The 12722-nt window shown below is 35.4% G+C and overlaps 1 protein-coding gene across 1 annotated transcript in view; it reads right to left on the bottom strand.

The window, feature by feature from the left end:
- LOC149080796 (acetylcholine receptor subunit alpha-like 1) overlaps positions 1-6395 on the bottom strand; it is a 56906-nt gene extending 50511 nt beyond the window's left edge. The window contains exon 1 of the mRNA XM_089237475.1: positions 5833-6395. Coding sequence (XP_089093601.1) covers positions 5833-6066 — 234 coding nt within the window. The 5' untranslated portion in view covers positions 6067-6395. The remainder of the gene's footprint in view (positions 1-5832) is intronic.
- Between the last annotated feature and the right edge of the window lie 6327 nt (positions 6396-12722).

The raw sequence follows: 12722 nt of genomic DNA, 5'->3' as shown, positions 1-12722 counted from the left end.
AGTAGTGTTGCTGAGGGTATCGTCCCAAGCGGTTGGAAACTTGCTAATTTTGTTCCGATTGTTAAGAAGGGTAGTAGAGAAGCTGTGCCCAATTATCGTCCAGTGAGTTTGACGAGTTCCCTCTCGAAAATTTTGGAAATTCTCATCAAAAGTCAGTTTGTGAAGTAGATAGACGAGAATAATGTATTGTCTTCGCGTTCTTCTAAAGTCATTCTTCCACTTTCCCGAGGCAAGTTCGTCCTGGACTGGAGTATGCTTTAAGAGTTTGGAGACCATACCTACATACCTACCTCACTTTCACCGGCGTTTATGCATTGTTACATGCATTTATACATGCATTGTATCATTATATAAAGGTTCAATCGTAAAATTTGTTATCATTATAACGGGGTCCGACTATGTCCATCATACATACCAGCGACAGAATTACTAAATAAAGGTTACTTAGGACCAGTTTATACGAGAACCTACTGGTCCGCAAAAATATTTGGTTGGAAGGGTGCAGAGAAGAGCTACGCATGTCCTTATTGGCACACGGGAATTGTGAAGAGAGACTTCATTTTTTGAATATGTTTACATTGGATTATTACATTGTATAATATTTCATCATGTATATATATTGTTTGTAATTGCATTTTTAATTGACTTGCCGTATTTTTGAAATATATGACATACATATTTGTTATGGGCATCTTTTTCTCAGCAATCTCGTTGGGAATTTTGCCTGTTGTGGCGTTGTATTTGTACCTAATGTGGTTTCAGATCAGCTGCTAACAAGAATTTTAGCCAATTTTTCGCTGATTATTCACCCTGTACTGAATGACTAACAATGTCTTACATGACAACATTTATCCGTCCGGCTAGGTACCGTTTCGTCCTTTCCCGATTCATCCTTAGGTCAAAATCGTCCCGTTTCATCCGATCTCTGGTTTCCCCTCCCACTTCCCTGGATTACTGTCAATCAAGATAAAACAACCCGTGGTTTCACACTGAGAAGAAAGGCCAGTGATTGGCGTACCAGCATAATGTCTGAAACAATTCATATTTGACCATATTACACAGGAATGTCCCGTATATTCTTGTGTTTTTGGTCGTTCTCACTTTTTTTGTACAATTTTCTGGTTTTTTTTTTTTCAACGAAGCATATTTGAAGCGGCATTCTCTACTGAAATTGGCAATGAAGATAATTTTCATCACTTGTAAATTATATTATGATAATTACGTATAAATATAAAATATTCATCTAAAGATATATTTGTTGTGTTCTAAGTTTTTACCCCGTAGTAAATATATCCACACACAAGTCACATGGTGAAATATATTCTATTGAAATATATATATTAAAACTATTATTTTTTAATTATAGTCCACGGGGTAAAAAACTTAGAATACAACAAATATCTTTAGATAAATATTTCATATTTATACGTAATTATCATAATATAATTTACAAGTGATGAAAATTATCTTCATTGCCAATTTCAGTAGAGAATGCCGCTTCAAATATGCTTCGTTGAAAAAAAAAAAAAAAAAACAGAAAATTGTACAAAAAAAGTGAGAATGACCAAAAACACAAGAATATCTCTAAAAATACGGGACATTCCTGTGTAATATGGTCAAATATGAATTGTTTCAGACATTATGCTGGTACGTCAATCACTGGCCTTTCTTCTCAGTGTGAAACCACGGGTTGTTTTATCTTGATTGACAGTAATCTAGGGAAGTGGGAGGGGAAACCAGAGATCGGATGAAACGGGACGATTTTGACCTAAGGATGAATCGGGAAAGGACGAAACGGGACATCACCATCCGTCCGGCTTGATGAATATACGTACGATTATAAAGAATAAAGTAGCTCGGAAGATTATTTTTTGATAAGCAGAAAGTGCCGAGTCCTCGTGCAAAAATCTTGAAAAATGAAGCTCTTCGTCGCGTGAACGTATCTTCTACGTCCCGTAAGGAACGCTAAACACTCTCTTGATACTCACGCCAATCAGTGACGCCGGAGCCGGGGTTGCTGTATGTGCTCGAGAACCCACGGTAGTTTGTTGAACGGGTCCGAGCACCCACAGAATCGATTCAGAAATCGAAATTTCGTACATGAAACTCAAGACGAGCACCCACAGGTTCGAAGCACTCCCGACGCCGCTGACACCAACTCAATGAAAACCGCGGAAACCGTAGAAATACCGTACATACTTATGCTGTCCTTTCCCATAATTTTCTCCGATCACTGAATTCGAATATCTCAGCGAATATCGGAGTGAAAAATCACAGTATCCCTTTTGTTGCATTAAAAAAAAAAAGACAGCGCAACAACTTTCTAATTGTGGAAGTCAGAGGACAGGGATGTTCATATAAATTTGTAGATTTTTTTATTTTGTGACACACCGTATTTTCACTCTAAAACGGGTTCCGGATAATTTTTGAAACCATTTTGAGCTTTTTTTTGTTTTCGAGTTGAAACCATACCTCTACGAAGGATGATTTATGGGATAAATTCCACATTAGCACCTATTTTCATTATCATCCTACATACATAATGCAATAATTAGTGATGAACGCGAGATCGAATTTTAGGAGCACTTCAGATCTGAATAAGCGCAAGGGATATACACTGAAGTGCCAAAAGTCATGGGATACCTCTTAATATTACTAAACTTCGCCGTGCAAAAGGAGGTCCCACATTGAGAGAGGTGTACCATGACTTTTGACATTTCAGTACTGAAGTCATGTGGTACCTCTCTTAATATTACTAAACTTCGATGGGTAAAAGGAGGTCCCTCACGATATTGAGAGGTATCCCATGACTTTTGGTACTTCAGCATTGAAGTCATGGGGTACCTCTTAATATCGTGTGGGACCTCCTCTTACCCGGCGAAGTACAGCAATATTAGGAGATATCCCGCGACTTTTTACACTTCAGTGTATCTTTCTCAGAAATGTCGAGTTACTAGCCTTTCAAAATCATTTACGATTACACAGAAAATGATTAAGAAAACACAAAGCTATTTACAAAAAATATTTCTGATTTTTATCATCCCGGGAGGTTGCACGGGGCCCCTTATGCCATCCTCTTCGTAGACAATTAAAGCTTTTTGTTAATAATTTCCACTGGGGTGGGGACCGATTGCAGTTTTTAACACGTTGATCAAACAAAGTTAATGGAATAATCGAATTTTAATCGAATACAGTCGAATCCCATTACAACGGACTTAACAAACCGGAGAAATCACTTGGTAACAACGAAATTTCGTTATAATGAAATTCTAGGTTTTTGTATTGTTCCTATGTGCACATATCTGGAGGATTAGAAAAGTCTTCGTTAAAACGAGATTCTCTCGCTGTAACGGTATTCGGTAAAACGGGATCCGACTGTATATTCAAATGATGTTCATTCATAGGAAACATAGTTGTTGGTGTAACTATGTAATATTAATTCTCACGCTATAAAAAGCATATTCAATTATTTTAGGCATCCATCCACTGAAAATGGATGTAAATAAATATATAGAGATAGATTAAGAAATAAAGGTAGCGTCCGCTTGGAGCTATTTAGTATTGCCAAAAACATGAATGTGCAAATTTATAGAACTTGCAAAACGACTTTTGAATGCTACTCTATGAATGTTGTTGTCCTAAAATGTATTGTGTGTGTGTGTAAAATGCGCTTCAATAGGGGATACGCATTTCTGGCAAAACTGAGCAAAAATAAGTGATCACACAGCTGATAAACCCAATAGTGAAAATTTGCATATGCACGTCTCTGGTATAAGGAGGACGATATGCTGAACATACTTGTCATATCCTGGAATTTCTCAACTTGGATCTTGTTGTTCTTTTATCATCAGTGATTTTAGAAATAATCACTAGTTTTGGATGAATCGGCTTGTGTTCACTCAAAATATTGATTAAAATTGCATTTTTTAAAATTGAAATATTATACTGAATGTTATTGCTGAAATATTATACAGTCGAATCCCGTTAAAACGAACTAAAGAAATCGGAGAAATCACTTCGTTATAACGAAATTTCGTTATAAAGGAATTCGAGGTTTTTGCATTGTTCCTATGTAAACATATCTGGAGGATTAGAGAAGTGTTCGTTAAAAAAACGGGATTCTCTCGCTATAACAGTATTCGTTAAAACACGAAACGATTATGTATGGGAACGTAATTTAAGATATTTAATTAGTTTAATCAAATATGTAAAATTATAAACTGTGAATAATGATTTTATAATTGAATTCTGATATTCGATTAACTCAGCTAAAATTTTCTTAACTGCAATTAACAAATAATCGATTAACTGACACGATTAATCGATAATTCGGAGCAGCCCTTATTTTCATCATTCCATGCAGATATTTTCATTGAAATACACATGATCATTAAATATTCGAAAATTTATCATCATTGCCATTTTCACAAAATTGATATAATTATTTTACTCGATACCAAGCGATTTTGGTAGAAATAAAATACTGTTTTTCTAATTCATAAACCGATGGTGAATATATATTTTTTTATAATTCCAATCACGTTAATTATTGAAACTAATTATTAATTTAATAATTTATTGTATTTAATAGTTAATTTATTACTATATATAATTTAAAGATTTTTATACATTTCACCAAAAGTGTTTGTTCTGCTGCACGGGGTGTTTAAATCAAACGTTGCTATGGAAATGTATAGGAAATTCAGTAACGAGGAATATATATGTGTTACCGTAAGTATTTTATATCCGGTTATTATGCATAATCACCCAGCGTTTTGGAAAAGTTGATAAATTTCCCTTTATTAACCACTTGTACCAGCGATTATGCATAGTACTCAAACGTTGTTGGTAAATTTGATAAGTGCACTAAAAATTATCCCTTTTAGCGGTGATTATGCATAATGCCCAAGCATCCCGTCGTTGGTAAAGGTGATAAATCCTACTTATACGATATACAATATATAATAATTCATAGATGTATTACAGTCGAATCCCGTTATAACGAACTCCAAGAGACCAAAGAAATCACTTCGTTATTATGGAATTCCAGGATTTTGCGTTGCTCCCATGTAAACTTATCTGGGGAGGATTAGGAAAGTGTTCGTTAAAACAATATTTTCTCTATAACGCTATTCGTTAAAACGGGATTCGACTGTGTATCATCACATAGGGGTACGATCGAAAAAAAAATTGTCATCATTACAGTCGAATCCCGTTATAACGAACACCAAGAGACCGGAGAAATCACTCCGTAATAATGAAATTTCGCTATAAAGGAATTCCATTGTTCCTATACAAACTTATCTGGGGATTAGAAAAGTGTCCGTTACAATGAAATTTTCGCTATAACGGTATTCGTTAAAACGGGATTTGACTGTATATCGGGGCCGAACTGCATTTCTTCACATACACCAGACTCATTTGGATTTTTTGTTTTCCATATTTATCAAATTTCACAATTACTCACTACGGTTTTATTCATAATCACAGATAAAAGCGATAAATTTTATCAAATTTAGGATCCTGTTTTGCAGTATTTATCAAAATTTACCAGCGACACTTGAGTGTTATGCATATCCGCCGGTGAAAATGATACTTTAATCAAACTTATCATAAATTTAACGATAATTACATAAATAAAGCCTGCGGTAATTTATCAGACTCGCCAAGACGATTGGTAAGAATGCATAATAACCGGTTATTATTCATCGTAAAACTTATGAATGATAAATCTCCACGTATGAAATGAATGTTAGTCTACGAGAAATGGTATATTGATAAATGCACATTTATACATATATGTACGAAAAAAAAAAACTGGCACGCACTCACCACATCGATCAACTGCGACAGCTTCAAGCCCATCTTGACAGTCAGCCGATCCGAATTATTGCCAACCGGCCTGATGAGAGCGTTGTAACCATTAATCAGATCATCGTACAATCTTTTCGCATCGGCATTCGAGTCGCATGCAGCCCGATCCCACAACAGCAACAACAGCATCATCGTCATCTTCAGCATCATTACACCGTTCCGTGCGACGGCAATAACAACAAACATCGCCATACTTAAAACAGCATCATCATCCTCGTCATAGTCGTCGTTTTTCGACGAGATCTCTCTCTCTCTCTTTCCCAAAGATCTTACGGGACGCTGTGTTCCGCAGTTGGTTCCCGAGGAATGTGTCCACGCCTCTCATATAATGGTCGACATCGGAGTGATGGTGGTCGCGATGATGTCCCTTCTCGTAATCGACATTTATCTTTGATTCACTCCGGGGGGGGAAACAAAAAAACCTAAACACAAATTTCGTGTTTCTTATATTTTGGTTTCACTTTCTCGAGTCAATTCTGGGATGAACACACGGATGGTATTTTCGCTCGAGGAGCGTGTGTGTGTGCATGTGGGTCCGTGGGCGAGTTGGCGAGTTTAAGGAGTGGTCGATTACCGCCAAATTGGAATTTTTCTCTTTTATAAGAGAAAAATCATGATTTTAGGTTTTATTTTTTTTCCTTTTTCCTGCTATTTCAAAGAGATTTTCCAGTCCGCCGAGAAACAGTTTTTAACACTTAAATCGATAGTTGTGAATTAATCGATGAAACAAATTGATTAAATCACGAACGACGTTTTAGTGGATATTGATTTTGTGATTTTCATTTTGGATATGAATTATTTCATTCATATCTCGATACCAACAATGATATTTTAATTATTTAGAATCTATATATATAAAATTGATTTTCTGTGTGCGTTTGTGTTCTCCATACAAATCTACAATTTTTAGATCGATCGTCGCCAAATTTTGCATATATACCAAACAGGGCCCGGATTGAACTACAGGCTTTTTTAAAAGTTCGTCGGTGCAGGGAAAATTCCCGAAATGGGTGCAAAAATTTCATTCACCAATGTTTCCTGGGCCTCAACAATCACTTTAGGAATGTTTACTTTGGTTACCTTTCCCTAGCAATGCGTTTCCGACGTGCTTTTTCAATGGTCTGTCACTTCTTTAATGCTGCCAGTATTATGTGTAAAAGTTTATTCCTTCATAATGGTTTGTCACTTTTTCAATCCTTCGAGTGATTGAAGAAAACCCGGGCAGGGCAAGGTATCATTTCTAGTATATAAAATAATTATTCTTGCTGTACGTTGAATATAATAGAGTTCATAATTTTAGAAATTTTTCGGGAATATTCAGGAAAAATATACTCAATTAAATAGTAAATATGAGCAGTGTAATTAATTAATAGTGTGACTCAGACTATCATAACATGTATCTATCTCATTTTGATAGAAGCTCACAAACTGCCGACTCATAATTCTTGCCATGTTTATGGCAAGAATTATGAGTAAATAACTAGAAAAAAATGACTTTGTTTTGAAATCAAAACTTTTTTATGAATCAGATATTTCCAAGAATTTCCACCAAAAATATTACGGGGCAAATTTATTTCAGTGCATGAAGAAGGTCCCAAATAAGTATTACGAACAGACAATTTTTCACTCGAGGGCTGTATATGATTTATGGGGCTATAATAATCGTTCCATGGATATTTTTTTTTGTTTTCGCTGATCACTTTTTAATACTTCATTCTAAGTTATCCGACTACGTTAGAGATCACTTTTCTATGAAATGGTACTGGAGTGAATGAACTCTAACAACATTTTTTCAGGGGTGCAGTTGGCCCTGAGTTAATTTTAATGGACGATAACGCGAGGCCACATCGAGCTCTTCTGCTCGACGATTTTCTAGAGAGTGAGGATATTCGCCGGATGGATTGGCCAGCCAGATCTCCAGACCTTAACCCTATAGAGCATGTCTGGGACGGTCTGGGGAGGGCAATTGCAACTCGCAACCCCCCTCCGGGAACTATTCAGGGAATGAAAACAGCGTTGCTGAACGAGTGGGACCAATTGCCACAGGAAATGATAAACTGCCTTATTTCAAGTATGAAATCACGCTGCGAGACCTGTATATCTGTAAGAGGGGACCATACCCACTATTAACCCATTTTTTTGTTTACTCTGCAACCGCTGTTTCATACCTTCCGACTCCAACGAGTGTTACGCACAATCATGCGCGTGTATTACAATTATTGAATAGTTATTTGTTTTGTATTGTATCAATGTATGTACATATAAAATTTCATTAAAATCGGTTAAGTAGTTCTAGAGATAATCGACCAAGTCTGCAAATTCTCTTAATTTCTTACACCAGTGTACTGCAAGCTCCTGCGTCATCCATCTTGAACCACGTTCAACCCACTTAACCAGCGACGACTTCCGGAAAGAAGAGGGGGGAATACAGGCATAAACTAAACGCCGTGTAAACGGGTTGTAGCGAAAATCCCTGTTACGTGTAACTTCCTGGGATATTTTATCGCTCGTGTAAACGGGGCTGTAAGAACATGGAGAAAATACAACAACTTCCTCGTTGGAACTTGGAGGACAGGGGAGGTCGCATCGGAAGAAAGAAATTGTATCTCAATCCTTATACGGTCGCTAGTGAAAGGAATTACAGAACAATCCGGTTTCAACGAATACCGTTATAGCGAACACTTTTGTAATCCCCGAGATAAATTTACATAGAAACAATGCTAAAACTTGGAATTCCTTTAGAACGAAATTTAATTATAACAAAGTGATTTCTCCGGTCTCTTTGAGTTCGTTATAACGGGATTTCACTGTACATATTAAAAATAGGCAAATGGTTTGGAAGATAAAGAGTGTGCAAGGATATAACTTCTGGGGGACTGAGGAGCTTATTTTAGTCACGGACCACATTATGATTCCTTTTAGAGTGTTTTTCGGTCATAGTCCTCCACGATGGCCAGTGCGGATGGAGGAAGCCTATCTGCATCCGTTCACCGTGTGATAAACATGGCTACTCACGGGCTGCGCCACAAGAAGGAGCGGATTGGACAACAGGTCCAATCCGCACCTAAAGGAAAGGTGGAAGGAATCGAGGAAGAGCCTCCACTCTTACTGGGTTCCTTCAAGTCCTCATAGTAAGGCAATTGAAAAGTCTTTCCCTACTTAACAAGTAGAGACTTAACATTAAACTTTAATCAAATCAATGTTATTCAGTAACTAATTCATTCGGTAGTGTATTTGTTTTCCGAATTTCACAATATCGCCTTCGGTGGATGAGGGAAGGGGTCCAGGGGGGCGATAGAAGCTGCGGGTATAACGAACCTATGGGTTCTCTTGAGTTGGGAGGTGATGAGTGGGGGGGGGGTGATGTTTTTTTGTAAAGGAATTTCTAAAGAGGGAGGCGATCGAACAAAAATTTGGGAAACTATGTATTCGATATCAGGCGAATGTTAGGGAATGCAAAAAATGAATAAGCAATAGAAGAAAAATTAGAGTAAAAGGATTGTAAAAGTCCAAAACAATTGTTATGACATATAATATACAGTATTCGTGGGGTACAAATTTTCGACGTATTTCTCTAAATAAGCAAGCCTTTAAATGAACAAATTTGTTTTATACTATGCATGAACTTTAGTCTAAAATGATGAATTCGATCGGAAATGTTGATTATATTTACACCTGATGACATACATGGAAGAAACATTACAAGAATTATATTTTATTATTTATTATTTTCCATCTCTCTTCGTTCTACTTATTTTAATTTAACATAAATTTTTGAGTGGAAATACGTGTAGACATGTAGTGAATGCACCACGTACTGGGAAATTAAATTAAATAAGTTGATATATACCCATCTTTATCGAACTTACCGAAAAGATCTGTGAAATATGTTTAATCACGATTTTATCACTTTTACGATACGCACACGCAGCATTTATATCAATCATCACTGAACATCACTGAATATCACATCACTGTTAGAAATGAACTTGTGTTCACAAGTTCATTTCTAACAATTTGGAAAATATAACAACACTTTCAAGAAAGCAGTCATTTTTCTGGATATTAGGCTGAGGTGCCCTCGGAAAGAAAAATCATCGCGTCTCCACCGGGACTCAAACCCAGACCCTTTTGCATACCGGGCAAGCATGTTACCATCTGCACCATTGGAGACACGACCCTGCCTTCCTTATTTCACGCACTGTGTCGTGAGGCGCTGAAGTAGAGACATTAGTAGTCTCTTATGTATTGTATAGTATATGTATAGTATTGTATAGTATATGTATAGTATTGTATAGTATTTGTATAGTATTGTATAGTTTCTATAGGGTATTTGTATAGAGTATTTGTATTACTATATTAATACTATATATATATGGAATTACTATATTAATTACTATATTACATACTATACTATTTGTATAGTATGTAATTTGTATAATATGCAATTTGTATTGTATGTAATTTTTTTTTATATCACCAATTTTCTATACAAATGAAATGACCTGTACATTAATATGTGGGTAAATTATTCCAACAAATCATATCTGAAAAGATTCGATAAAATATTCTTTTTGGTTATTATAACCGATATTTTAATTATTTAAATTTCTGAAAAGCAAAAGAGTTTTAATAATTGCAAAGAAATTTTAAGTTTACAGTATTTATGGCTAATAAAATAAAATAATCTTCAACTGCTATATTTTTAATCAATTATAATGCTCACGAACCGAATATTTATAATTTTTCTTTTGTTTCGAGACAGTCACGAAAATAATCGTTGCGAACTCTTTCGGCGAATTCTTAGCTATTTATGCATCTAATATTTCAAAATACCATTTAATGACACAAAAACAATGCCAGCCACTAATTGAATTTTTTTTTCAGTAGTATTGAAATTCTTAGAAAAACAATCACTTTTTGTACTCAACATGCATTTCCGTATATCACTTGGAATTTTTTTATTAGAAATATTCAAAATTGTAACTACCAATAAATGAGGGAAACAACGTGTTCAAGTAAATTGTAATTACTTTATTATTTTTTTTAATACATAAATAATATCGGAAATTCGTAGAATTCGTTTTCATTCCCCTTTTAATTTCGATTCTTGAAATGACAGAAAAAGAAGAAAAAACAATAATAAATACGAATGATTATAAAAAAATGAATAACATTATGACAAATGATAATTGAAAAATAATTAATTATCTTTTAAGAACTTCAATCGCACACATCGGAATTTATAAATGATTGCCTTTGATCTCCGAATGATAACAATAACTAGATTCTTATTAAACATTTGTCGGATTTTTACCGAGAAGACATCAAAGGGGACTTTTTTCCCCCCATTGATCCGCCATTTTCTTTGAATTTCTTTGGATTTCATTAGAATTATATCATCTGGGATTTATGTTATTGTTGGAATTAATATATTCGTTTGTTCTTCTATATATATAGACTTGGTAATTCTGAGAAACGTTTATGTCATGTGTTTCTGAGAAATATAATTAGCTGAGAGATTACTGAGTGATTATTAGTGACTTGATGAAAATCAAATTTGTATCAAAAGATTGTATGTAGTCGTATTCGATTTCTTGATCGTAATCTGCAGGGTGGATAGCCTACTATCGACCACCCAATAATTACACGCGTGCTTTCTTGTGGAAAACGAATATAGAAAAGTGTTTTCCCGTTTTAGGATCGGGCGAATCTTAACGTTCGATTCGAAATTTAAATGAGTTATAATCATTTGAAATTTTGTGATGTGTCAGTTTTGTAACGATCAGTTTCACGCCAAACACAAAACGAAAATTCCCCCATGCAGCGGGTTATCACTAATCGACAATAAACTGAAATATTAAATCCCGTTAGAAGCCAAGTTCGGCCATCTTCTCTCGCGATTGGCGCTTTTTCCTTTTCGTGCAGAGTGATGTTAACCTTATTATTGCGTGTTGCCTTTGCTCCACTATATTGTTGAATGTATCGCCAGATTGTAAGTGTTAGCCAAACGAGATATCTAAGGGAATTGTTTTCCCCAAAATCAACACTTTTTGGTCAAAATGCGGTAACTTTTAATCTTTTACTGTTAAGTCAAATTTTTTGAGGGAAAGTTCAATGGAATAAAAGTGGATTTTCACAGCTTTAGCTATCTCGATTACTCTCATTATAGCATTGTTATCACCTTGAAAACGTCAAGTTATACGTTCGGAGCACGTTTGGTGAATTTGGCAGGATTGGAAAGTAATGATCCCCTCCATAATAATTTGGCAAATCAAAAAAAAAAAAAACTGACATCACTTTTCCATATTAGATTTTCGCAAGGAATCGCGTGCGAAATTGTTGAGCGTGCGAATTGTTGTCGATGTTATCCCTGCATATGAAACGCCAACATAGTCAACTGAAGAGAACATTAAGATTGCTTTATTACAACTTCGAAGCTCCCGTTGAATAATGCCACGAATTCCGTGTATACGATAAAATTAACTTCGTTGCAAACGTTACATCAACCTCAATTCTTCTCAGTGATTCAAGGTGAATAAACAATTATGTACTGTTTTACAAGGTAATGATGATTAAAATTAAAGTATTTATGTGAACTTGACTATTCAATTTAGTCTCTCTTTTTGGTCTTCTTCGGAATCAACAGAGATGTGTGGTATAAATGCCATTATTGTGATAGTGATTCATTGTATCACATGTTTTTTTTCTGAATTCGGAAGCATGAATAACTCATTCTCTCTCTCTCTCTCGGCGTAAATATTCACCTTGTAAGTACAATAAAGGTGCGAGGGCTCTGCACATGATTGGCTAACCGCAACTTGCAGATAATATATTACCTGCATGTA

This window comes from Pholcus phalangioides, unplaced genomic scaffold, assembly GCF_987345545.1.
Source record: "Pholcus phalangioides strain wild (caught in Gottingen) unplaced genomic scaffold, Ppha-v1.0 ptg000010l_1, whole genome shotgun sequence".
Lineage (NCBI taxonomy): Eukaryota > Metazoa > Arthropoda > Arachnida > Araneae > Pholcidae > Pholcus > Pholcus phalangioides.
Note: the sequence above shows the minus strand (reverse complement) of the source record. Positions and strands in the feature narration are given on the sequence as shown.